The sequence below is a fragment of the Leuciscus leuciscus genome (genome assembly GCF_965113295.1).
Source record: "Leuciscus leuciscus genome assembly, chromosome: 15".
Classification (NCBI taxonomy): Eukaryota; Metazoa; Chordata; class Actinopteri; order Cypriniformes; family Leuciscidae; genus Leuciscus; species Leuciscus leuciscus.
The window spans coordinates 17,492,379-17,519,960 of NC_138739.1; the positions used below are offsets into that span (position 1 = coordinate 17,492,379).

A 27,582-nucleotide genomic window follows, 5' to 3' on the forward strand; every position below is an offset into this window, starting at 1 on the left:
TCGATCTGGCATCCTCGCCCGGAGCTTTGGTCCCTACATGCGTGGGCCATCAACGGGTACCCTCTGATATCCCAGAGGGAGTGTTAAACACGATCATGCAGGCTAGAGCTCCCTCTACGAGACGGCTCTATTCCTCAAAATGGTCAGTGTTCTCCAGCTGGTGCACAGCACGCGGCTTTTCACCCCTGGACTGTGGAGTGACGGAGGTTCTCTCCTTCCTACAAGAGCTACTGGATGAAGGCAGAGCCCCATCCACGCTCAAAGTCTATGTGGCGGCTATAGCAGCGTTTTCCAAACCAACGCTTGGTCAGTCACTAGGAAGGAACGATCTGGTCATTCGGTTCCTTAGAGGAGCTAAGAGGTTAAATCCTCCCAGACCTCCCTCAGTCCCCATATGGGACCTTTCTACGGTCTTGGAGGCCATGAAGGGTGCCCCATTTGAGCCTATCCAGTCAGTAGATATCAAACACTTGTCTTTCAAAACTGTGTTTCTTCTGGCTCTCGCTTCAGTGAAGCGCATAGGGGACTTACAAGCGCTCTCAGTGAGCGCGACGTGTATGGAGTTTGGGCCAAATGACTCGAAAGTCATACTCAAACCAAGGCACGGGTACGTCCCTAAATCCCTCAATACACCGTTCAGGGCCCAGGTAATTTCCCTGTCTGCCCTGCCGGTCTCTAACGAGGAGAAGGACGCCAGCTTCCTTTGCCCAGTCAGGGCGCTAAGGGCTTATGTGTCCCGCACGTCTGTTTTCAGACAGACGGAGCAGCTCTTTGTTTCACTCTACGGACGTTCTAAGGGACTCGCCGTTTCGAAACAGAGCCTATCCAGATGGATAGTCGATGCTATAGCGCTGGCTTACACCTCTAAGGGCTTGCAGTGCCCATTGGGTGTCAGAGCGCACTCCACGAGAGGCGTGGCCTCGTCGTGGGCTTGGTCTAGTGGGATTGCCTTGCAAGATATCTGTATGGCGGCAGGCTGGGCCTCCCCGTCTACATTTATAAGGTTTTATAACCTAGAGGTTCCCGCTCTGCAAGCTAAGCTGCTTTCAGTCTAGAAATCGGTACTGTCTGCCCCGAGTACGTCCGGCCCAGAATACCAAAATAGCGCGAGCAACGCTCGTTTAGATCGCGCAGCTCTATGGGCAATGTGTAAGACCCACTATATTCATCAGTCCAGGCCGGGGTCGCCCTGACTGAGTAAATACCATCACTATAACTGTTCTTATAGGATGCTGCATTACAGGAATGATGCTATTCTAGCCACTCTTCCTGGGCTCTCTGTGAGTCACTTATGATCATGTACTACATGAGCCCGGGCACCTGCCCTTGGGACTTTGGTGCTGGATCATAGCATGCACGGCGTTTTACACTGTTTCCCCTAGCGTAAGATATTACGCAGTACGAGAGTACCTCTCGTAAGAGAACGTACTCGGTTACTAACGTAACCTCGGTTCTCTCTAGAGAGGAAACGAGTACTGCGTATCTTGCCGTGCCTGCGCACGCTCCGGTTCGCTCCGGCGATGAAAAACCGGTAAGCTAGCCTTTCGATGCTATATTTATAGCCCCAGGCCACGCCCGTTTCGGCGGGACGTGACGTATGGGGCGCGAAGCGCCCCCATTGGTGATGACGTCACGATAGGGCCTTATCGATAGGCTGCTGCAGTTGCCGCAGGGCAGCCAATAGGCGCGCGAGCTGTCTCGCCTATGTCTGCATGCTGCCGCAACGCGTTTTACATTATTTCAAAATTAAGGATAATTTTTTGGCTTCAGTATCTCGCGGAAAAGAGATTTCCCCTAGCGTAAGATATTACGCAGTACTCGTTTCCTCTCTAGAGAGAACCGAGGTTACGTTAGTAACCGAGTACGATTTTTGACCTTTTCCCACCCTGTTTCTCATGCTCTGATTCAAACAGTCTGTTTTGGGGGTGTTTCCCCTTTAAGAGTTCAGTGTTAACACCCACTGTTATGATTGGATAACGTCAGTGCCTCTGCATCAACTGTTAACGCCCCCTTTTCAAAACGTGCGGATTTTGCGAAGCTGTGTTTACCGTTACCATAGCGGGTGATGCGTGCGAGGTGATGGCGATTGCAATGATGTTTGAGTCGGAATCAGAGGAAATGAACCATCAACACAACTAAGAATGCATCAGCCCGTCCACATAGAAAGTGAAACTATTTTGTCAGTTTAACAGCCTACATCTTTTAAAAGCCTACAGGGCATGAACATGACGGTCATAAAACAATAATTAGGCTAAAAAACACGGTGATTATTCATAATGAATTAAACTGCAATTAACGTTTTAAAAAAGTTTTAAGTTTTAAATAGCCTACATTACTTACAGTTTGCGTCGTCGTTGTGTAGCCCAGAATAGTCCACACGGCCTTATCTTGTACAAAAGTTTCCTTGAAAAACCAGCATCATACTGCGATTGTTCTCAAATGTCACTCATCCTTGAAATGTGGAGAACACACGCTTAAATTAACACTGCCGCGACTGGGACGTCCGCGAAAAATAAACTGCATCCATCTTCCCCTGACGTCTGGATCTTTCAGCAGCGTATATTATTCAAACATGTTGTTTGTCCACAGCCAGGAACAGCACATCTGCATGTCGTGACATCGCAATCTTCTTGTAAACAGACCCACTCGCTGCACGTCGACTGAACTGAACACATGTGAAGCGCGTGACACATGCGATGATGAAATGAGGTGGTTATCTTGCGCTTGAAGCGTAGTTGTCTACGCTGGAGGCGGTCATATGCAAACGACTGCTACGTCACTTCGTACCGTGACGTCACTTCATACCATGGCTCCAGAACGAGCTGTATTTAGAGCTTGATTAAATAAATGATTCGTTTATAATGGGGAGGACGTCTTAAGCTATGAAACTTGCAGGACGTTTTAATGGTGCAAAGACCTCTTATATGCCAAAAGATCAAGGCAAATTTGGTTTCTCATGTCATGACCCCTTTAAACAATGTGATGAGATGAAGAAAAAATAAAAATTTCTGGGTCTCAATAGGGTATGACAGGTCAGAAATCCACTAAAGCTATGCATGATGGCTTGATTTGTTGTTGCCACCAGGGCTGTAACGAATACAAAACGAATGGGCCGCCGATGTATGAGTTTTATGGGCCGTTAAGAAATTATGAGATGTATCGGTCCAAAAAGCACGTCGACCCACCTGGCATTTGCCCGGTATGCCAGATTACAGTTGGGGTTCAGCGAAAAAATTGGCAGCTGCTGGCAGCAGAAAGTAGCAGCTGTTGACAGCCGAAATCCCTGCCATATTAGGAGGCATAGATACACTAGATGTCGCCTGGTATACGGCAGTTCATTGGAACGAATGCGTCAATAGAGCTGCCATCTTGGAACAGGGGAGCCCCTCCTCTTAATGTATCAGCGTCAATGTAGACAAAGGTATAACGGAAATAAAATCACCATAAATCGTCATGAATGCGATTTTCTAGTTTTTATGGTTCGTTCCAACGGTCAGACATGCATTTATCATTGAGTCCAGAGGAAATTTAAGGTTTTGATATAATTACTTATTTTTCAAAATATAATGCATTTGCTAGTAGGCCTAAGTTTATTAGTCACATTTTTCCACTTGAGTAAACTTAGAATAAACTATCACTATATATATATAATTATATAGGGTGAATAGTGGTAAAGTGGGACAATGGGTAAAGTGGGACAGTTAAGCTTTTTAATTTCTATCTTTACATGTAAATCATTCCATTGCTAAAAATCAACACTGAGCTCATCATAAGCAAGTATGTGATAAAAAAATATAGATTCTGTGGCTATGACATCACTTCCGGGGGTGTGGCACACCATATTCAACAACCTTACAGTGAACCATGATGGTAAAGTAAAATGACATAGCATTCTGAGGTGAATATTGTTAAGCTTATAAAAATTAAAACACTCATGGATCATTTGTAATTGTTATATATTTTGTTATAGGATGTAATGGTGAATCAGAATTTGTAAAAATCACATTCATATGAATCTTTTTTTGTTGTTTTTTATGTGATTTTGACACTGTCCCAGTTTGCCAATAGCGTATTGTTAAACTGGGACAGGGTGTTACTGGCAAACTGGGACAGCCATTTAAGTCATTCTAATGGGGAATTGAGTTCCCTTTTTGTATGCCCCTCATACATTTAGTTAGCTAGCTACATATTTCAACAAAGATTGTAAACTGATTTAAAAAAAACAATGCCAATTCCAAAAAAAAAAAAAAAGAAAGATGGAGGATACAAGCTTGTATGGCAAACATTTGCAATATTTGCAAAAAACTTTTCAACAAAAAGAAATGAAACTTAGCCTGTGTGGAACAAAATTAGCCTACAAGAAGAAATGTTTATGAAGATTTCTATTTTTTTAATTTATATGAAATTAACTAAACCCAATACAAAATATTGTGGACAGGTGATGGAGGGAGGGGTAGAAATAATCTGCTGTACTTGCATCCCTCCTTAAAAAAAATGTTATTTTTATTATTTTCTTGTTGTTGTTTATATTTTTATTGTGTATTTAATTCATTGGGCCTACATTTGAGTAACAATTTAATGTGTTTGAAGTGTCCCAGTTTACCAATAAAGGTGTCCCAGTTTGACAGTAGCGCCTGGAAAAATGTGGTTTGGGGTCAGTGTGTGTTTGAGGAAGAGTCATCCATCCTGTGTTTAATGTTTCTTTCTTTTTTATTCTGTATAGTAGAGTAGAGCTCTTAAGCTATTTAGAATAGTATCATATGAGGGGCTAAGACATTTGGATCATAATAAAACATTATGCAGAGGTAAATTATCAGAAAGTGTCCCACTTTACCACTATTCACCCTAATTAGCAAAACTTGGCCACTAAATATTTAAAATTCAATTATTTTAATGATCACAGTTAAAGTTTTCATTTTATTAAATTGAACAAGCGCAACATTCAGCATTCAATCAAATATTTTAAAATATGTTTTATTAATAATAATGTTATTTCAACATAATATCTTGTTTTTTCGACATATGTGTGCGTGCAAGCAAAAACGTGCAATGTAAGTGACTGCGCGGGCGCCTCCATGATTATATTAACAGGCAATTTGTTGATGAATAAAATTAATTAAAATTATGATACAATTTATACAAAACGAAATTCACTTTAAAGAAAGGCTTTAAACAGTTGACATTTTCAAAAATTCAAGTGTCCTTCCACACCTCCATTAGTGCAGCAGATTAATGGCATATTTCAAGAGAATCGTTCAAATTGGTATAGAAGCATGACATTTGGCACAGATACTCTCTAAGGGTCACTTTTTGGGAAAAAGGCGTTGGCCACCGAAAAATTCAACATGGCGGCCATTTTTTCAAGATGGCCGCTATTTCTGTAAAATGCTCATTATGTCAATTGTTAAAACAGTGATGTAGGCATAACATTTTGTGAAAATACTCTCTTCAGAATGTTTTTTGGGAAAACGGTGCTTGTCCCTCAAAAATTCAAGATGGCTACCAGTTTTCAAGATGGCCGCCATTTCTCTTGAATCCTTACATCTTTTTTTCAAATGGTGCTGCTATCATGAAATTTGGTACAAATATTCTTCAAGGAACATTATCATGTAAAAAGGTGTGTGCCGCTCAAATTCAAGATGGTGACCATTTTCAAGATGGCCACCATTTCTTTCAGAGCTCAATTTAATGTGTTAAGGAAGGTTTTGTTTAATAGAGTGAACGTCATTACACAACCAGGGCACACTGGTGACTTAACTGCTGTGGAACTCAGCATGGGGTTCAGTGTCAGCTGATCTAGTTTTACTTACACTGTAGTTCTTGACTAGTAGTAATAGTATAGCTAAGTTTAGTGTCCCAAATGCTGTCTACCAGCCCCTCATCAATTAGCTAGTAATAGATGTAATTAGATAGCCGCACCTGAATTGACAGGTTGTGCCAGCCGAGCCGAGCCAAGGGTAAGCGGGGCAATACATGACTTGTTCATGTATGCTTACCTGGAAGGTGTACAGATCACACGGGACTTAAATGGCACTGGATGAATGATCGGGCTAGGTGTAGGTGACCCGTACCTAGTTGTATCCCATACCTGAATGTGTACTATGTCTATGATTGAGGTGGTAAAAGGATAACCCCTCGGCCTTAATCAGACAACAAACCCCCAAAATGGCAAATGAAAATCCCATGTCAGCCAAGAGGCCAACTGATTGGAAGAAATGTTGTCTTTGTCAGACAGACACAAAGGAACCCCTCCAATCACCACCTACCCATCATGTTTCTCAACATGATGGCTATAAAATGATTGCCACCAACATTCCACTCTTACACAAGATGAACAAAATGCCAATGACCCTGGACCTGGAACGACTGGATGAAGGTGGTGGTATAGAAGCTTTGAGAAGGAACCAAGCGAAGTATCACTACAATTGTCGACTTCGGTTCAACCACACAAAGTTACTTTGTGCCCAGAAGCAACAATCCGATGCTCAATGTAGTGAGATAGATGAAGGCCAAACAAAGCATCGCAGAACCATGATGCAGAAAAGTCTAGATGATCAGGTTTGCTTTCTTTGTGATAACATATCTCCTGAATCTGACCTACGTCAGGTAATGACACTGCAACTGAATGACAGACTACATGAATGTGCACAAACACTGAATGATGCTAAATTATTGTCTCAACTAAGTGGTGCTGATGCCATTGCACAGGAGCTGAAATACCATCATTTGCATCTCATTCATCTTTACAACAGAGAGAAACCTCAGAAGGCTTGAGAAAGAGTCACAGAGTGAAACGATTCAACCAGCCATCTTTCTTATGGCTCTTTCTGAACTGGTCACCTATATTGTTGAAACCAGTCTCAATTCTGATGGTCCTTCCGCCTTCCGTCTCGCAGATACAGTGGGGAGAACAAGTATTTGATACACTGCTGATTTTGCAGGTTTTCCCACTTACAAAGCATGTAGAAGTCTGTCATTTTTATCATATGTATTCTTCAACTGTGAGTGACGGAATCTAAAACAAAAATCCAGAAAATCACATTGTATGATTTAAGTATTTTGCATTTTATTGCAAGACATAAGTATTTGATACATCAGAAAAGCAGAACTTAATATTTGGTACAGAAACCTTTGTTTGCAATTACAGAGATCATTCGTTTCCTGTAGTTCTTGACCAGGTTTGCACACGCTGCAGCAGGGATTTTGGCACACTCCTCCAGACCTTCTCCAGATCCTTCAGGTTTCGGGGCTGTCGCTGGGCAATACAGACTTTCAGCTCCCTCCAAAGATTTTTTATTGGGTTCAGGTCTGGAGACTGGCTAGGCCACTCCAGGACCTTGAGATGCTTCTTACAGAGGCACTCCTTGGTTGCCTTGGCTGTGTGTTTCAGGTCGTTGTCATGCTGGAAGACCCAGCCACAACCTATCTTCAATGCTCTTACTGAGGGAAGGAGGTTGTTGGCCAAGATCTCGCGATACATGGCCCCATCCATCCTCCCCTCGATACGGTGCAGTCGTCCTGTCCCCTTTGCAGAAAAGTATCCCCAAAGAATGATGTTTCCACCTCCATGCTTCACGGTTGGGATGGTGTTCTTGGGGTTGTACTCATCCTCCTTCTTCCTCCAAACACGGCAAGTGGAGTTTAGACCAAAAAGCTCTATTTTTGTCTCATCAGACCACATGACCTTCTCCCATTCCTCCTCTGGATCATCCAGATGGTCATTGGCAAACTTCAGATGGGCCTGGAATTCCACTGGCTTGAGCAGGGGGACCTTGTGTGCGCTGTAGGATTTTAATCCATGATGGCGTAGTGTGTTACTAATGGTTTTCTTAGAGACTGTGGTCCCAGCTCTCTTCAGGTCATTGACCTGCCGTGTAGTTCTGGGCTGATCCCTCACCTTCCTCATGATCATTGATGCCCCACGAGGTGAGATCTTGCATGGTGCCCCAGACCGAGGGAGATTGACCGTCATCTTGAACTTCTTCCATTTTCTAATAATTGTGCCAACAGTTGTTGACTTCTCACCAAGCTGCTTGCCTATTGTCCTGTAGCCCATTACACAGCTCTCTGGTCTTGGCCATTGTGGAGAGGTTGGAGTCTGTTTGATTGAGTGTGTGGACAGGTGTCTTTTATACAGGTAACAAGTTCAAACAGGTGCAGTTAATACAGGTAATGAGTGGAGAACAGGAGGGCTTCTTAAAGAAAAACTAACAGGTCTGTGAGAGCCGGAATTCTTACTGGTTGGTAGGTGATCAAATACTTATGTCATGCAATAAAATGCGAATTAATTATTTAAAAATCAAACAATGTGATTTTCTGGATTTTTGTTTTAGATTCCGTCTCTCACAGTTTCAGTGTACCTATGATAAAAATTACAGACCTCTACATGCTTTGTAAGTAGGAAAACCTTCAAAATCAGCAGTGTATCAAATACTTGTTCTCCCCACTGTATGTGCAACCTGTACCAGCAGCGTATCCTTTTTCTAACAGTGGCACTTCCTCTCTGTGGACTACACCTTGCCGTGGTGGAGAGGCTTGTGTACTCCAATGAACCTGAGACCTATGCCGGTGGGGATTTTATAGCCCTGGCAAGTTTAACTAAGCTGGACAGGTCAAAGGAGAGGAGGCAGACAAAGCAGACATTATGACTATTTGACAGAAATGGTGGCCATCTTGAAAATGGTGTCCATCCTGAATTTTTGAGTGGCACATACCTTTTTCCAAAAGAGTGTTCCTTGAAGAGTATTTCTGCCTAATTTTATGCTTGCATCACCATTTGAACACTTGAAATAATTAATATTCGACAGGAACGGTGGCCATCTTTAAAAATGGCGGCCATCTTGAATTTTTGAGGGACAAGCATCTTTTTCTATTAACATGTCCTTTAGAGAGTATTTGTATAAAATGTTATGCTTAGATCACTGTTTGAATAATTGATATAATAAGCATTGAATAGCAATGGCGGCCATTTTGAAAAATGGCCGCCATATTAAATTTTTGAGTGGCCAACGCCTTTTTCCAAAATAGTGGCCCTTAGAGAGTATCTGTGCCAAATTTCATGCTTCTATACCAAAGTGAACGATTTTTTTACTAATCTGCTGCACTACATCCCCAGTTTGCAAGGAAGAAACAAGCCCTTGAGCCCACTGTATCCGTGTGCAAAACTCACACATAAGATTTGTGGAATTCTATGTAGGCTATAATAATCATGGATGTACTGTTTGAAGATTGACAGGGAGAGGATAAGCGTACTATTAGGACTGTACTTACAGGTTACAAGCGTCACACTGTTTTTCCATTAAAAGTATAGCCTACAATCGGTAAAAAATCAAATGTTAGGAACAATACAGCACAACACAGCCAAAAGTGGGTAGCCTATTGAGGATCAACTCCTGCATATTGTACATTCTAAACACAAGGGTTATTTCAAATAATATCTGAGTACAGCACATTCACAGATCATTTTCTGTGCGAGAATCACAGTTAATTTTCTTCCTCCAAGCAGAGAAATGTACACTTAACTTATAAAAAAATAATAATTTGACTACTACCATCCACAGAGAAAATGTAATCCCATGCTGTCTGGTTTAGATTTCGTTCGTGTGAACATCCATATGCAGCACAAAAGTCCGGCATCATCCATGAATTCGTAGTACAGGCGGAGATAGCAGCGTTAGCTACTTCCTATGACAAGACCCCTGTTCCAAGATGGAGGCGGTTTTGACATAGCCTGGGTGCCAGCCCGAACCCCGCCCACAACATTTTTTGGTCGGGAAGTTCGGTCTGAGGTGTGTTCGACATCGGCTGCGGCTGGATGTAACCGATCGGCGAGAGTAGCCGCGTGCAGGCGGGGAGGAGCTGCAAACGGAGATGTGAAGTCGGACACTTTCTGGTTCCCGTAGTGACCGCTCACGTGGTGTTTGCATATGCACTCTAAAAACTGCTGGGTTGTGTTAACCCAATTTGGGGTCAAATATGGTCTCACCCAACGTTGGGTTAAAAAATGCAATTTAAAAATGGACAAATTGCATTTTGGACAAAATCAAAAATGGACAAAAATGCAATTTAAAAATGGACAAATTGCATTGGTTACATTAAAAATGTAAACCAAGGCTGGGTTTGTCCATTTTTAAATTAAATTTTTAACCCAACGTTGGGTGAGACCATATTTGACCCAAAATTGGGTTAACACAACCCAGCAGTTTTTAGAGTGTAGCCTACTTTACCACAGCTGAAGTTAAATAAATGCAATATTTGCCTAATAATGCACAGATGTTTCAGAGACATTTTCATTCAATACTTTATGTACTGCTTCATACAGCATCTGTTTGAACAAGAATAAAGTTCAACATAAGCTACTATCAATGAAGTGGAGTCTACGTTTTTTAATCAGTTTTAATTTGATAAACATGACACAATATAACATCGCAACTACATGAAAAGAGTGTTTACTGTTATAAAAAACTGATTTGTGAGCTTTAGAGGAACTAAAGGTGTTCGAATAAACACAAAACACACGTGATCGTTGTCATGTGGTGAATCCGGCCAATCGTGGAACAGCTGTGTCATCATCAGCCCTCGTGCAGCCGCTCTTGAGAAGCTGCGCTGGCTGAGTTCTCCGGCTACTCTCGAATCGGTCTCGCGGTACTTTGATGGCACACGTCACAGTCACGTGGCGTCGGCGCTGCATCAAGTCGGACAAAATTTCTAACCGGCATGCACTGCTTCAAGTCAGCCGCCGATCGGTCTGCGCAGAGCTGCATGAAGTCGAACAAGCCTCTGGACTCGATCCGTAGATGAGTAATTATGCTCGGCTCCCAAAAGGCCGAGCCAATCAAATTGCCAGGGCGGGCTTTAATCGATGATTGACAGATGATCTGCGGTTACGTAATTATGGAAGGCCAAAAGGGCCAAAACGTGTGAAACTGTCGTGTAAACACGTAGTTACGCGTTAACGCGCAATTTACGCGTTAACACGCGATTTACGTGTTAACACGTAATTACGTGTTAACGCGTAAATGACGTGTTAACACGTAAATTGCGTGTTAACGCGTAAATTGCATGCTGGCACATTGGAAACCATGGAACTATACTGGCTGGTATGGCTATCTAAGCACAAATAACAAACAAATCCTGTAAATTGCAGGATTAAATCTAAAATAAAATTTGAACAATGTCTTTAAAAATGAACAACACACAACATTTAAAACAATACATATCCTAACACAATAAAAAGCATGCAACTGTGTGAATCAGAAAGTGGGAGGGGGGTTAATAGATCACTTACTGATATTTAGTTTTTCCTCAATCAAACTTCTTTAAATGAATAGTTGCTTTAAAATCAATTAACACAACATACAAAAAACACCCTTCTGTTGATGAAACAGTTCAGTATTCACTGCACAATGAAGCACTGCAGTCTATTAATGCATTTATTAAAAGTAGCCTAAATGTAGTATCATCAGAGCTATTCTCTTTGATTTTATAACATATTCAGCTATAGACACACAAATACACTAGGCTACTAATGAAATACATGTTTTTATATTTTTAATAATTAATAGTGCATATTGTGTTTCTAAATGGAACCATCCCTACACCCAAAGAGCACAAAGAGGTTACACCTCGTGCAGCACTTTTTGCATTCCTTGTATTAATGAAAATGCATGTTGTGAGAAAGCCCCCTGAGTGTTTGGTATTATACAGCGATCAGCCAGGTGTGGACATGCAAAATCGGCAGCTAAGTTACAAATCAGACCGACTGGTCTGTTATCCAACCACGTATATGTTTTTTCTCAGTGCGTAATGAATAGGGGTGAGTTTTCGTATATATTTCGCCTTTGTTATTGATATTGTTCTGAATGTCGAGATTTGCTCGTAAAATGAACGCATTTTAAACTGCGTCACAAAGTGAAACCAAACCGTTTTCATATCAGACTTTGAGCTCGAAAATGATTGTAATTAGATTAGATTATAAGATATTCTCTACCTAGTTTCAGATCAACCGGTGTGTTCAATATTGTTTGAAAATGTTGAATTTAATGACATTTTATGTTTGCTACTGTAATATTAAGCATATACAACGTTGCGATCGTGCAATCTGCATGTCATTGTTTACTTTATTATGTTAATAATATAATCACGCCGCACGCGGTTTACCCAAGTATGTTAATTTATATAGGCCTATTACTTAATAACTGAATGTTTGTATCATTTACTGATATGCTTAACTGCATGTTTGTATAATTTACTGATATACTTATACAACTGTTTTCTTTGTTTATATTCTGTTTATTGCAGACCACACATTTGTGAATTAACATACAAACTCCTTTGAATAAATAAGTTCAACTGGGATTCCCTCTCGTGTTTCTCTTACCGGAAACACACACCACCATCTCAACTGCATTAATCCTGAACCCTTGAGCGTCCCATTTGCTCGAATACATGTTTTTCATAAAGTTTTTCAATTAAGGGTTTTTGTTATAAGTTTAACCCCTCTACCCCAAAGAATAACATAGCCAACACAAACATGCAGCAAAAAATTACTTTTGTATACTGCAATTTCTGAACTTAACTGATCACACCACTAATTTACATCTGGAATTTTGTCTACATCACAAAATATACCCGTATTTTCCGGACTATAAATCGCTTCGGAGTATAAATCGCATCAATCAAAAAAACGCGTCATGAAGAGAAAAAAAAAAAAAATATATATATATATATATAAGTCGCACTGGACTATGAGTAGCATTTATTTAGAAATTTATTTCACAAAAAAAACAAAAAAAACAAACAATGTTATGGATGGGACAGTTCCCCGTCATGTGACCGCTCTGAAAGCGGCACTAAAAGACTGCTTTAAAACTTTCACAGAGACCTCAAGCAGAAAGCAGAAAGCCTGTCTTTAAATTTAATTTCGTTTTGTATTAATTGTATCTTAATTTTAATCCAGAGCCGATCAGCCCTATACGCACACTACGCAAAGTGCGTAGGGCCCCGCAAATTACTCAAGGCCCCGCCTCCCCCTCGTGTCAAAGCGCGTCAATCAATGTTTACAATATCGATGAGAAAATGAAGCGGAACTATCCTTCTGGTCACGAAAAGAGAGAGAAAACAACATCATAAGAGTTCATTGCGGCAACAGTTATCAGGCAGACTTGTGACTCTCCTCTCAAAGTTTGATGTCAGCAAAGAACAGTAGGCTAAAGTTAAGTTGATGTGAGTTGATTTATTATGTTTAATAAACGACAAAGGACAACGGTGTTTGTTTATAAACTGCAGCTCGGAAAAGATAACCGCGTCACGCGTTAACATGCGATCATATCATATGCACGTGCATGAAATTAAACGCGCACTTTCCAGCAGAAACATCTGTTGTGAGTCAGGACCAGTACAATACGGGCGTGATGGCACTCCTCATTATAGTTTTAAAACAAGACGATGATTATCTAGTCGCTCAGTCAAGGTTTAGTTACAACTCTGCCCAAATGCAATATGGAAAGCAATGTATTGACATTGACTATTGATAGGCTCCATTGAATTTAAAATGTTGATTGGCTGGAGATTCTGGTCAATATGGATGCACATCCCTCAGTAAATAATAACCATCAAGAATCAAGAGTATCAAGAATTACTTTTATCATTTAAAACACAGTGACATGCTTTGGCGCCATTTTAGCTTTTATTCATTCACAGGATAATTATGCATTTTTGATATCAATAATTAAATTTGTACTATTTAAAATGTGAATTCTTGATATTAAGAATGAACTTTTTACTTGTAACAATGTCTTCTGATATCAGGAATTACATTTTCACTACAACTAGTTAAAGGAGGGATTGTAGTGGGAACACTGGGGTGTCAGGTGTGACTGTGTGGCAATGGCAAATGGTTCATGGCTCACGGGTCAGGTATGAGGGCCCCTAAACAGAATTTTGCTTAGGGCCCCAGGGAGGTCAGGATCGGCTCTGTTTTAATCAATGTTTCATCAACCAATTATCTGGATGTAATAAATTATATTATATATATTATATGTATAAAAACAAATATGGATTGAAGCAGAATATGTCGGTAGATAAAAACATGTTGTGAATTTTGTAAAATATTACATTAATATTTTTTCAATACAGTTTGACTTTTGGACTTATTAAAGCTAGAGTTATTGGAACTGTTTGAATCACACAAATCGGAAACAATGCAGCCACCACCGGAATCAAAGTCCATTCATAAATGGATCTGTTATGTTAGGATATGTACGAAATTGAATTTCTAATAAATGTGAAAATTTAACTAATTGATGATTCAGGGTTTTGCACTGTCGCCCAAAGATTATAGCCTAATTAGTTTGTTTTATTTTGTGAAATATCAATCTTATCAAAATAAATTAGCCTATGCGTATTAGCTAGCATTATACCAGCATAATAATAATATTGATGATAATAATAATAATAAAATAAGGATATTTCGTCGTAACATTTAGGTAGGCTACTGCAGCCAGGCTAGATCATCAGCCACCTAATACCATGAACAGATGCTACACGATTTCCTGCACGGCGGATCGGCACATGTTCGAATGCTAACACAAATATAAAATATAAAATAGTAGCAGAAAATGTACAATGAATTTAAATAATAACTATATCATTAATAATTATTCCAAACACAACTAATTGCAATATCAGCTGAAAGCCGAGGTGTCCTATTTAGTCTCTAATAGTCATTTTTATAAAAAATAAAAAAAATGTAAAAAAAAATTGTACATCAGTTGTTTTCTTTAATCAGTTGTTTTCATTAAATTGGCTGCAGAATGATTTTGTTTCGTTATTTGGACATATAGCCTACAGTAAAAAAGAACAATTGAAATTGTTTTTGTACAGTATGTTACAGTCACTCAGAAGAGTTGCTCAACTGCAGAATCAAAGTCAGTGAGAGAGAGATTGTTTCTGCTTCTGTATCAAGTCTTCATGTCAGGTCAAGCCGGAGGACTTTGTCCACATCACAGACAATATAGGCCTAATCTCTGCAGGCAAAGGGAAAATCCAGATCCAGCCTTGACAACATTATCCACACCTTGAGAGAGTGAGCCCGCCCCGGTCGCGCGCGCGCACTCTCACCCTCACCGCACTGTCGGCCACCACAGAAGACCAGTTTATTATTATTTTACTATAGTAAAACTATGGGTTAGCCTATATTCGTAAGGGTCTGTCTGTCATCTATCTTTACTTATTCATTGTGTTATTCAGTTTGTAATGACGTTTATAATAACTGCATCCAATTTCTAATTTTTGTCATTTTGTCATCATTTTATTTGCTTAGTTGTGCCATCCTCATATTTTTATTTTAAGGACTTTATTTGATTTTATTTTTTTAATTGATATCGATTATTTAATTATCTTGTAAATACCAAATGTCATCTCTGAAAAAAAAAAAAAAAGAGAAATGGGTTAAGACACGACATTTACTTAACCAAATGTAACATAGCTATAACTCCCTGTTAATAGACATGGGGGGATAATTCGAAGTCGAAGATAATTCATAACTCTGAAACAACATTCCAACTGCAACCGTATTTTGATTTATTGCATATAATGGCAGGCTTTCGCGCTAATCGCGAAGCAACAAACTCATGACAAACTTAAATAAAGTAAAAAATAACTATTTTCAACATACAACCCACTGTGATAAGTTTAACAGTGTTTATTAAAACCGAAAGTAGCTTTGTGCTGTTTGTTTTCACGTCTGCGCATCACGGGCGCGCGCCCAACTGAAGATGCCAGGTGACGTAGGCTCATCGTATCCATTAGGTAAGCGCTCGGTCACAATCTCATGAATAAATACAAGACAACGAAGGTGTGCATCACCACATTAATAGTCATGAGAATGATTACAAACAGTTACGACAGGCAGTGTCAACGTGACACAACACCTTTATTTTATTTGAATTATTCATGATAGAGTGACACAAGCACTACGCTGAGCATACCTCATCAGCCATCATAAAAGCCAACGTGACGGTAGTGTTGTTTTTGGCGGCCTGTTTTAATTTTAGTTTTAGTCTAGTCTTTGTGTCAAGCTGTCATTTTAGTTTTTATTAGTTTTAGTCACGGTCATACTCTTTTTAGTCTAGTCAAGTTTTAGTCGACGAAAACTGATGACATTTTAGTCTAGTTTTAGTCAACGAAAACTGATGACATTTTAGTCTAGTTTTAGTCGACGAAAACTGATGACATTTTAGTCTAGTTTTAGTCAATGGAAATTGTATTTTAGTGTCTTTTTAGTAATGCAGTTCTATTTACCCTAGTCAATATAGAATTGCAAACAAGGTTATCCTATTATATTTAGTATATTTAGCTTTGGCTGTGACGGTGGCAGTTTTTTGTTTGTTTTTTTACCACCGCGGTAATGGACCAACTACCGGCGGTGGTTGGGGGGTTATTTAAAAAAAAAAAAAAAAAAAATCGTTTTATATTTCCACACAAAGACGCGTGATATATAGCCTACCACTCTGCGCTTTGAGAGGGATGTGGGACACGAGCAGGAAAGAGACCATCGATCTCGTTATGATATCTTCGTGTTTTCTACTTGATGTAAATTGGTCTGAAGAGCGAATTTTATCCTCCACAAGGGCGAGATATTTAGAAATTATATATTTATTTTGTTCTATGTTTGAGATTGTGTGGCACTAGTGTGAATAAGTTATTACAAACGGAAGTGAGAGATTAGCATACATTTATATTCAGAGTAATCTATTCAGACTAAATGTTTGTGCTTGTGTTTAAAGCCTGTCTTAGACTCCTGTTTGGTTACTTTAATAAGAGATCTGCAAGAAGGATATTGATTTATGTGTATACAGCAGTGTAAATTATCCAAACCGCTAGGGGGAGCTCTCGCTAAGATCTGCTCCAGAACGCGTAATACAGCAGTTAATGCAGAGACGAGCAGATAGCTAACACACAGAATTGAGACGCTCCATTTGTGATTGACATTGAATCTGATATCTGTCTTGCAGGTAAGATTAACTCAGTTTATTACAGATAAAAGGGGTTCATGAACCGTTATCTTTAGTATTTTGTTGTGTGAAGTAAGTTTTGAGCACAAAAACTGTATTGTCACTACTCGTGAATAGAACATGATCAGAAACAACAGTAATGAAAGCTTGTATGTGAAACGCGAGTCTGTATTGTGCACAGATATGAAAATACATTATTCACAGCGATGTTTATTTAGTTATTGCGTGATTTTGATGGCTACATTTATAGTTTAAGTGACGCGGGTTCAGTAACGCACGTGGAGTTCGCGGGTGTCCGCCATTTCGTGCAAATCGTATGCCGCGGCGGCAGAGTTAATAAACTCAGATGACGTGATTTGCTCAGTAATGATATAAAAGTTATGAAAGGTGACATGAGAACTTTACAGTGTTATTTAAAGTAAACAAGTCATGCTGGAAAAGAGAATGCATGTATTCGGAAAAGTGTTTAACAAACAAAGTGAATTGTATGGGTTCAAATTAAGTTTAGCATGGTTTATTTTTGATTTTATGGTGCAAGATATGTGTTCAAGGGCTGAATATGTAAACTGTATTTGCAAGTGAATTATTTCATTAGTTTGTTTAACAGCCATGGTATAGATAATGCTAAAATGAGTAATGAGAAAATGTAATATGGAATGAGAACGCGTAATACAGCAGTTAATGCAGAGACGAGCAGATAGCTAACACACAGAATTGAGACGCTCCATTTGTGATTGACATTGAATCTGATATCTGTCTTGCAGGTTTGCATGCAATATCTCCCTTATTAAATGTGTTGCACCAGGATCGACGCCTGCTCCTTTCTACATGTGTAACATATTTTGGCGAGCCAAGCAGCCAGGAGAGGTACGCAGTGTGACGAAGACTACCTCTTCATACAGAGACGAATTTAGTCATGGAGAACAGCCAATTCCTTCACGACCAAGTGAGCGCTGGACTCTGGCAGCTAGATGAGGACCATCTGCAAGAGGTTTGTCGTTACCTAAAATGTAATGTGTCCCCAGGAAAGCCCAGACGGTTGCTCATTAAGACAGTCGAAAACAATTTGGAGGAATTTCAGGAGAATGAGAGTGAAACTGAGGTCATACAGTGTTTCAAAGATTTGCTCTCGTTCATGATTGAAGTGAAACAAGGTGCCATTGATGTGGAGGTGATGGGAGAGAAACCAACTCAAGTAAGAGGGCTGGAAGAAAGGTATCTTAGCCGCTCACAACGAGATGAAGAAGGTTACGGTAAGGCTGAAAAGATGATAGACAGTCACAAGACTTTTAAAAGTAACACAAGGTATGAGAAGAGGATTGAACCATCTCAGAAATTGACTGAAGTGACTCTAAGAAGAGAATTTAAGATCTGGGGACAGATAGGAGAAAGTGGACAGAAAGAAAAGTTGTCCTACCCCAGTCTAATTCGCCAAATGGAAGTGGGATTAGAGAAGGGCCACTCTGAGACTGAGATAGTAGAGGCAGTGGTTAGAGCGGTCACCCCAGGCTTGCCACTGAGAGATATGTTGGAGATTAAGCGTGGTCTTGCGCTCCAGTCGTTATACACCATCTTAAAGGGCCATTACAAAGTTGACAGTACAACTGCTCTGTACAACCAGCTCATAAATGTATCCCAGGAACCCAAAGAGTCAGTTCAGAACTTCATCTTCAGGGCAATTGAATTGAAAGAGAAACTGCTGTGGAAAGCTGAGGATGGCGATGATGACCGCTATAGCAGAGATATCATCCAGCGTAAATTTCTGCGTTCAATTGAAACCGGACTTACAAGTGACTCTCTGAAATTTCAGATACAGCCCTATCTCAGTAACATTAGGACAACGGATGAGGAGCTGATTGAAGCAGTGAATGAGGCTGCTAAGCTGGAAGGTGAACGACAAGAGAAACTGAAAAGGCTCCAGGCAGGTAAACCTCCCCGCATACATGAGTTCCATACCGACCCACGATCTGAGTACTCACCTTCCCGGGCTGTGCAGTCAGCAAAAGAGCCTGGTATGGCTATGGCAATCAGAACTGTAAAAGGAAGGGAATCTAAAGAATGCCAGAAGGTCAATAATGAGGTTCCAGACACTCAAAAGCTCATCGAGGAGCTAAGAGCAGAAATGAGACAGATGATAACAGCCGCAATGGAAGCGAATAACAAGACATCCGTACGGTACAGAGAAGAACGACAGCGAGGCTGTAAGAAATGTAGGGAAGAACAAGTAGGAGAAAATTGTCAACACTGCTTCAAATGTGGACAAACAGGCCATTTCTCACGTGGATGCAGAGTACAGAGCTCACAGTCGGGAAACGACCAAGGACTGCTGAGACGGGGCCATCAGTAGTCCTCCCTGAAGTGTCCCATTCCTCGTCACCAACCCTCCCTGGAGGCCGCATACAAACTAATCAGCCATCTCAGTTTGCCATGTCGAATGCCCATTCATCTAATTCAACCTCAGTAAAAGTCAATACCAATCTCTGTAGTGTAAAGTATCTCCCACCCCAACATGAATCACAGCTCATTAAACTGATTGGAAAGCGCTGCTTGGTCAACTGCCGCATGAATGGTCAGCCAATGGAGGCATTGTGGGACACCGGTGCGCAAGCGAGCATTGTTAATGATGCTTGGCGACGACAGCACCTCCCAGATACTGTTGTCCAGCCCCTGGAAGAGTTGTTAGGAGAGGTGACCCTGACTGGTTTAGCAGCTAACAACACAGAAATTCCATTCATCGGATGGGTGGAGGTTAATTTCCAACTGGATGGAGGTCCTCTCCCAACACCACTGTTAAAAGTACCCATGTTGGTGTCTAGTGATCTAACAGTAGCAGAGGACCCAATCATTGGGTACAACGTCATCGAAGAGGTTGTAAAAAGGATTGAAGATGCTCCTGGATGTGGAGAGAAGAAAACGCTACATACAATGAGTTCTGCATTCTCAATCACCCACAGCGAGGCACACACACTGATGAAATTAATCCGGAGTAAGGAGCAAGAGGTAACTGTGGGGGTAGTGAAAATTGGGAGAAAACATGTGTACTTGCCTGCAAATCAAGTTACCACTGTAATGGTCCGTGCTCACGTCGGGTCTCAGTATCAGGGCCAAGAACTGCTCTTCTTACCCAGTGAGGCAAGCCCAGTTCAAGATCTAGAATTGAGTGAAGCAGTGGTGAAGATTCCTGTAAGACACATAAAGTATATCCCCATATCAATTGTCAATGCAGCAAAGTATAATATCACCCTACAGAGAAACCACATTTTGGGTCACTTACAGCCCGTGAAAACAGTGTATCCCGTGGCTGTCCACCCTACTGAACCTGAGAACCCCCCGGCAGAGAGAGCCCAAACTTGTGAGTCAGCCCCTGAAAGTACCACTTCGAATTCAAGAGGCAAATCGCCGCCACCAGCATGGGATCCCCCTGTGAATCTGGACCATCTCACAAAAGCTCAGCAAGAAGCTGTGAGAAAAGTACTGAGGGATGAGTGTCAAGCTTTTGCTTACAATGATGACGACATTGGTTGCATTCCATCATTAAGGATGCACATCACACTTCATGACACAAGGCCTGTGCAGAAAACTTATATGTCTGTCCCAAAGCCCTTGCATGATGAGGTCAAGGAGTACCTGCAAGACTTGTTAAATAAAGGTTGGGTGGCTCCCTCCAGGTCGGCATACTCATCTCCAGTAGTCTGCGTGAGGAAAAAAGACGGCAGTCTTCGGTTATGTTGCGACTACCGGGAGCTAAACCAGAAATCAGTGCCCGATCGCCACCCAATCCCTAAAATACAAGACATGCTGGATGCATTAAGTGGAAGCACGTGGTTTACCGTTTTGGACCAAGGGAAGGCATACCACCAGGGCTTCCTGGATGAGGAGAGCCAGCCGCTATCAGCATTTATAACACCATGGGGGCTGTACCAATGGATACGCATTCCATTTGGGCTGAGTTCGGCACCAGCCGAGTTCCAAAGAAGTATGGAAAGCTGCTTGTTAGGCCTGCGAGACACAATATGTCAGCCCTACCTAGACGACAACTTGGTCCATAGCAGCAGTTTTGAAGATCATTTGGCTCATGTGCGGCTGGTGCTCCAGCGCTACAAAGAGCACGGTGTAAAGCTCACCCCGAAAAAATGTGAGTTCTTCAAACGCAAAGTGAGGTTCCTGGGGAAGATGGTGTCTGGTGAAGGTTATACGATGGACCCAGTGGAGATTGCTCCAGTGCAGGCCTTGAAGGAAAGGACACCATCCACAGTGGGTGACCTCAGGAAGATGTTAGGGTTCCTGTCTTATTACCGTTCTTATATTCCAAATTTTTCACGCATTGCCCAGCCTCTGTACCAGCTACTGACAGCAAGAGAAAAGGGTTCAGGTGAATCAGGAATGGTCTTGAGGAAGGGAAAAAACATCCGGCAGGGGAAAGGAAGTAATTTAACATCACGGACACCCATTGAGTGGACACAAACCCATCAGGCGACACTGAGCAACCTGATAGACCACCTTGCAAAACCTCCAATCCTGGGTTTCCCAGATTTCACTCAGCCCTTTGTGCTACACTGCGATGCATCCCAGGAAGGGTTGGGTGCAATATTGTATCAACGCCAGAACGGTAAGATGGTAGTAATGGCTTACGGGTCCAGAACACTAAGTGCTCCAGAGAAAAGATATCGCATGCATTCTGGCAAGCTGGAGTTTCTGGCGTTAAAGTGGGCGGTTTGTGAGCGTTTCCGCCACTACTTGTACTATGCACCATCTTTTGTTGTCTACACGGATAACAATCCTTTGACCTATGTGCTCACCACCGCCAAACTGAATGCCACCGGGCACAGATGGGTTGCACAGCTTGCCGACTTCAACTTTTCCATAAAATACCGGCCGGGTAAACATAATGCTGATGCGGATGGTCTGTCACGCATGCCACTGGACATCGACAAGTTTATGGAGCAGTGCACAGAACAAATGCAACCAGAAGTCCTTCAAGCTACAGTGGAAGGGGTGGTAGTGGAGTGTGAAAATCCCTCACAAGGAGCAGGGTTGATTCATTTTAATGCCTTGAGTCTAGTGAGAGAGAGAGACCAAAGTGACCTGGGTCCAGCACTGTCCCCAGCCCAGATTCGAGAAGCTCAGGAGAATGACAGTATTATTGGGAAAGTCCTGAAGTTCAAGGAGAAAAATCAACGACCAAGTAGAGAGGCAGTAAAAGCAGAACATCCGGATGTGGCAATGCTGTTAAAACAATGGTTCAAACTCTGGGTGGGTGAAGATGGAATACTGTATAGGAAAACTAGGAAAAGAGAACAGTTGCTCCTGCCTGAGTCTTACCATCCCCTGATTCTAACTGAACTCCACCAAAAGATGGGTCATCTGGGTGCGGAGAGAACCCTCTGCCTCATCAGAGAGCGCTTTTACTGGCCAAGAATGCAGAGAGATGTGGAACACTTTGTCACCAAAGTATGTGAGTGTCTGAAAAAGAAAAAGCCAGTCAGACAAAGTCGAGCACCTTTAACTCCGATTCACACCACACATCCATTCGAAATGGTCTCAATCGACTTTCTTCATCTGGAGACCTGCAAGCAAGGTTTCGAGTACATTCTTGTGGTGATGGATCACTTTACTAGGTTTGCACAGGCATACGCAACCAAAGATAAATCTGCTAAGACTGTTGCAGAGAAACTTTTCAATGACTTTGCTTTGAAGTTTGGTTTTCCCTGTAAAATCCATCATGACATGGGCAAAGAATTTGACAACAAACTGATGAAGAAACTGAAAGAACTTTGTGGAATCTGCGGATCACACACCACACCCTACCATCCACAAGGCAATGGACAAGTCGAGCGATTCAATCGCACTCTATTGTCCATGCTCCGTACACTTGCGGATGAGGAAAAAGTAGACTGGAAGAATTCCTTGGCCAAAGTGGTTCATGCATACAATTGCACAAGAAGTGAAGCAACAGGTTTCTCTCCGTACTACTTGTTTTATGGAAGATCCCCTCGCTTACCGATTGACATTCTTTTCAACCTGAAGACGGATGAAGAGTATGGCACGTACCAGGACTATGTGTCTCGTTGGAAGGAAAGGATGAGTGAGGCGTACCAAATTGCATCAAAGACCGCTTCAAAAGCAGCAGCCCGTGGGAAAGCTTACTATGATCAGAAGGCTCAGGGGAGAGATCTTCAGCCTGGTGACCGGGTCCTGATCCGCAATCTGACTCCGAGGGGGGGTCCCGGGAAGATACGGTCATACTGGGAAGATCAGGTACATGTGGTAAAGGAAAGGAAACACGCTGAAAGTCCAGTATATGAGGTGAGACCTGAAAGGGAGAAGGGGAAAAGCCGGGTCATTCACAGAAATCTTCTCCTACCGTGTGACTTCCTGCCGCTGGAAAGGGAAAAATCAGATCAACTTCGTTCACCGAACACTCAAAACACGCCTAAAGGGAATAAGATTGGCAAAGACAAAAAGAGACAGTTTCCAGTAGATTCTGAGAGCGAGTCGGAGGAGGAATATGTGCTTACCGGTAGGTGGCAAGAGGAGAATCGCATGCCTCTTAACCCAAGAGCACCGCCTTTCAAGCCTCGAGATGAAACCCTTCAGAGCGAAGAGGATTTGCCCCTTCAGAGCGAAGTGGATTTGCCCCTTCAGAGCGAAGTGGATTTGCCCCTTCAGAGCGAAGAGGATTTGCCCCTTCAGAGCGAAGAGGATTTGCCCCTTCAAAATTGTTCTGTAGGAGGGGATTTGCCCCTTAACCTCGAGAAAAATGGACTGTGCTCAAGTCATGATGGGGACATTGACAGTGACAATGATGTAAATGACAGCGAGTCGGAGATGGACTCTCCAAAATCCCTGAGACTTTATCCAAAGAGACAGAGACAGAAATCAGTGGTGTTTACTTATGATACCTTAGGTCAACCTTCTTTGGTTCAAAGAGACTGCTCAGTAGAAGTAAAGCACTTACCTGCCCCAAGTGGTCATTTCTGGAGACCTTGGGGCATAGTTGAGAGTTGTTAAAGACTCCAGTTGAGAAACTGTTGAATATGCTTCAAGTTATTTTTGAAATGTCAGGAGACATTTAATTTTGTGGGGGTGAGTGTGGCACTAGTGTGAATAAGTTATTACAAACGGAAGTGAGAGATTAGCATACATTTATATTCAGAGTAATCTATTCAGACTAAATGTTTGTGCTTGTGTTTAAAGCCTGTCTTAGACTCCTGTTTGGTTACTTTAATAAGAGATCTGCAAGAAGGATATTGATTTATGTGTATACAGCAGTGTAAATTATCCAAACCGCTAGGGGGAGCTCTCGCTAAGATCTGCTCCAGAACGCGTAATACAGCAGTTAATGCAGAGACGAGCAGATAGCTAACACACAGAATTGAGACGCTCCATTTGTGATTGACATTGAATCTGATATCTGTCTTGCAGGTAAGATTAACTCAGTTTATTACAGATAAAAGGGGTTCATGAACCGTTATCTTTAGTATTTTGTTGTGTGAAGTAAGTTTTGAGCACAAAAACTGTATTGTCACTACTCGTGAATAGAACATGATCAGAAACAACAGTAATGAAAGCTTGTATGTGAAACGCGAGTCTGTATTGTGCACAGATATGAAAATACATTATTCACAGCGATGTTTATTTAGTTATTGCGTGATTTTGATGGCTACATTTATAGTTTAAGTGACGCGGGTTCAGTAACGCACGTGGAGTTCGCGGGTGTCCGCCATTTCGTGCAAATCGTATGCCGCGGCGGCAGAGTTAATAAACTCAGATGACGTGATTTGCTCAGTAATGATATAAAAGTTATGAAAGGTGACATGAGAACTTTACAGTGTTATTTAAAGTAAACAAGTCATGCTGGAAAAGAGAATGCATGTATTCGGAAAAGTGTTTAACAAACAAAGTGAATTGTATGGGTTCAAATTAAGTTTAGCATGGTTTATTTTTGATTTTATGGTGCAAGATATGTGTTCAAGGGCTGAATATGTAAACTGTATTTGCAAGTGAATTATTTCATTAGTTTGTTTAACAGCCATGGTATAGATAATGCTAAAATGAGTAATGAGAAAATGTAATATGGAATGAGAACGCGTAATACAGCAGTTAATGCAGAGACGAGCAGATAGCTAACACACAGAATTGAGACGCTCCATTTGTGATTGACATTGAATCTGATATCTGTCTTGCAGGTTTGCATGCAATATCTCCCTTATTAAATGTGTTGCACCAGGATCGACGCCTGCTCCTTTCTACATGTGTAACAATTGCGCTGCCAGAGAAAGTGAAACTAAAAATCACCCGCGCGTGTGAAACGCGTTTTACAACTAAACTTGACTAATGTCTAATGACCTATGTCTAATATAGGCCTAACAAGCACAAACTGTGTAAAAAATTATTTGACATGCAAGTACAAATGTAGGCTATCTGTCCTACAGCGTTTTTCTACTTTACCACAGTAAAGAATACGAATATAATAGGCCTAATTAAAAGCGAACCAATGAAGAAACGTTTATAATCCTTTTAGAAAATGGGTGAGACGTGAGTGAAGATTTGGGAAAAGAATTCATGCAGGGATGAGTCACGATTTTTGGATATTCGATTAGTTTATTTAATTATAGAATATCGAATAGGTTGTGCGATTATTCTCTAAAATAAAATCTCCATGTTCTGGTGCTGATGCGGTGACGCGTTCATGTAACCAGAGACGCTGCCAATAACATACAGCTGTCACAAAGAACCGGCAAAAGTAATGATTATGAATGTGTCAAATATCAATGAGACATTTTAATAGAATAACTAATGGAGTAATATTGTTAAATTCGCTGATAATCGGGTGACCAGATCGCAAACCAGAATTTAAACCCGACAAAGCTATAGGTTCACGCACAACTCTCTCATTCGTCGTGACGTTATAACATTTCGTCTCGTCTCGTTTTGGTCAACGAAAATGAAGAGACATTTTAGCATAGTTTTTATTTTGTAAACCACATTTAGTCTCGTTTTTATTCGTCAACGATATTGCATTATACATGTATTTTAGTCATCGTCACATGACCAGCATTTACGTCTCGTCTCGTCTCGTTTTCGTCAGGTGATAACGGTTCGTTGACGACAATATTTCGTCATAATTTTCGTTGACGAAAGCAACACTACGTGACGGAAGGGCAACTTGCAGGAAACTCGAGTGTAATCTCCAAATCTATCCAACATATTGGCGAGAATATAGCATAATCTCTTGTTCTGTGTAGTATTCTTACAATATATTTTAATAATTGTTGGTCTTATTCACTGATTTCACATTTGAATATGCATTGTAAAATGCCATTTTACGGCAGGAGTTCTGTCTCATTTCAATTATTAATAATTCAAGCCACTCTTGTTTTAGATTATTATTATGACATACGAATGTGTGTGTGTGTGTGTGTGTGTGTGTGTGTGTGTGTGTGTGTGTGTGTGTGTGTGTGTGTGTGGTGTGTAATGTAGTATAATGTGTAAAGTGTAGTGTGCCTGTTCTAATATAAATAACTTTGTGATATATGTTTGTGTGTGTAATGTAATATAATGTGTAAAGTGTAGTGTGTGTTGTAATATAAATAACTTTGTAATATATATATATGTGACCTGATCCAGCAAAATGAGTCACAGTGACCCAAACTTCAAAATTGAGATTTTGGTATTAATGGAAAGAGGAGACCATAAGCTTTCAACTGATATCCTAGTCAAAGTCATACCTTGAATGGTTGTAAAGATATACACATTTGAATTATGGTCGTCTGCCCTCTTTTTCCAATTGAAAACCTGAGAAAATCGCTTTTAAAGTTTTTTGCCCGTTTTTTGTTGATCTTTCAAAATCCATTGCATTTAAAGGGATGAACTATTTATTGTACAGCTTAATTTGACCAAAGACATTAATATGTGCTATTATGCCAGGCTGAAGCTCAAATTATTTAAAAAAATGTATTTGAATAAATAATTTAAAAGGCACTTTTACAAACATTTACTAAAATCAGAAAGATTGAACAGAGGTGCTACAGTTTTGCTTGAGAGAGGGGGTGTGTGTGTGTGTGTGTGTGTGTGTGTGTGTGTGTGTGTGTGTGTGTGTGTGTGTGTGTGTGTGTGTGTGTGTGTGTGTGTGTGTGTGTGTGTGTGTGTGTGTGTGTGTGTGTGTGTGTGTGTGTGTGTGTGTGTGTGTGTGTGTGTGTGTGTGTGTGTGTGTGTGTGTGTGTGTGTGTGTGTGTGTGTGTGTGTGTGTGTGTGTGTGTGTGTGTGTGTGTGTGTGTGTGTGTGTGTGTGTGTGTGTGTGTGTGTGTGTGTGTGTGTGTGTGTGTGTGTGTGTGTGTGTGTGTGTGTGTGTGTGTGTGTGAGAGAGAGAGAGAGAGAGAGGCAGAGAGACAAGGAAACAGAGAACAAATAATGTTAGCCTATGCAATCATATCTTTGTGTAGGCTAGAATCTAGATGACAATAACAGTGTAACATATTCATAACGGAGATACCAACAGTTAAATATTGGGTTTAAATAAATCAAACACATTGTAATGGATTCTCCTTGCAGATAAATACACTCA

The 27,582-nt window shown here is 41.0% G+C and overlaps 3 protein-coding genes across 3 annotated transcripts in view; 1 reads left to right on the top strand and 2 right to left on the bottom strand.

The window, feature by feature from the left end:
• Positions 1–27,582, bottom strand: part of LOC309475952 (immunoglobulin superfamily member 10-like) — a 192,274-nt gene that overhangs the window by 157,282 nt on the left and 7,410 nt on the right. The window lies entirely within an intron of this gene.
• The window catches only part of LOC309475967 (uncharacterized protein), a 136,940-nt gene that overhangs the window by 47,829 nt on the left and 61,529 nt on the right, over positions 1–27,582 (bottom strand). The window lies entirely within an intron of this gene.
• Positions 16,685–19,574, top strand: LOC309475041 (uncharacterized protein). Its single transcript, XM_082137650.1, has 2 exons — positions 16,685–18,006; positions 18,826–19,574. The coding sequence occupies exons 1-2, from the start codon at positions 17,932–17,934 to the stop codon at positions 19,360–19,362; spliced, it is 612 nt and encodes a 203-aa protein (XP_081993776.1). The 5' UTR covers positions 16,685–17,931; the 3' UTR covers positions 19,363–19,574.

Excerpts from the sequence above, each read along its gene's own strand:
- LOC309475041 (XM_082137650.1), top strand. The coding sequence starts at position 17,932 with ATGGAGAACAGCCAATTCCTTCACGACCAAGTGAGCGCTGGACTCTGG. Across the intron at positions 18,007-18,825 it reads ATGAGGACCATCTGCAAGAG|ATACAGCCCTATCTCAGTAA; the intron begins GTTTGTCGTTAC and ends CTGAAATTTCAG.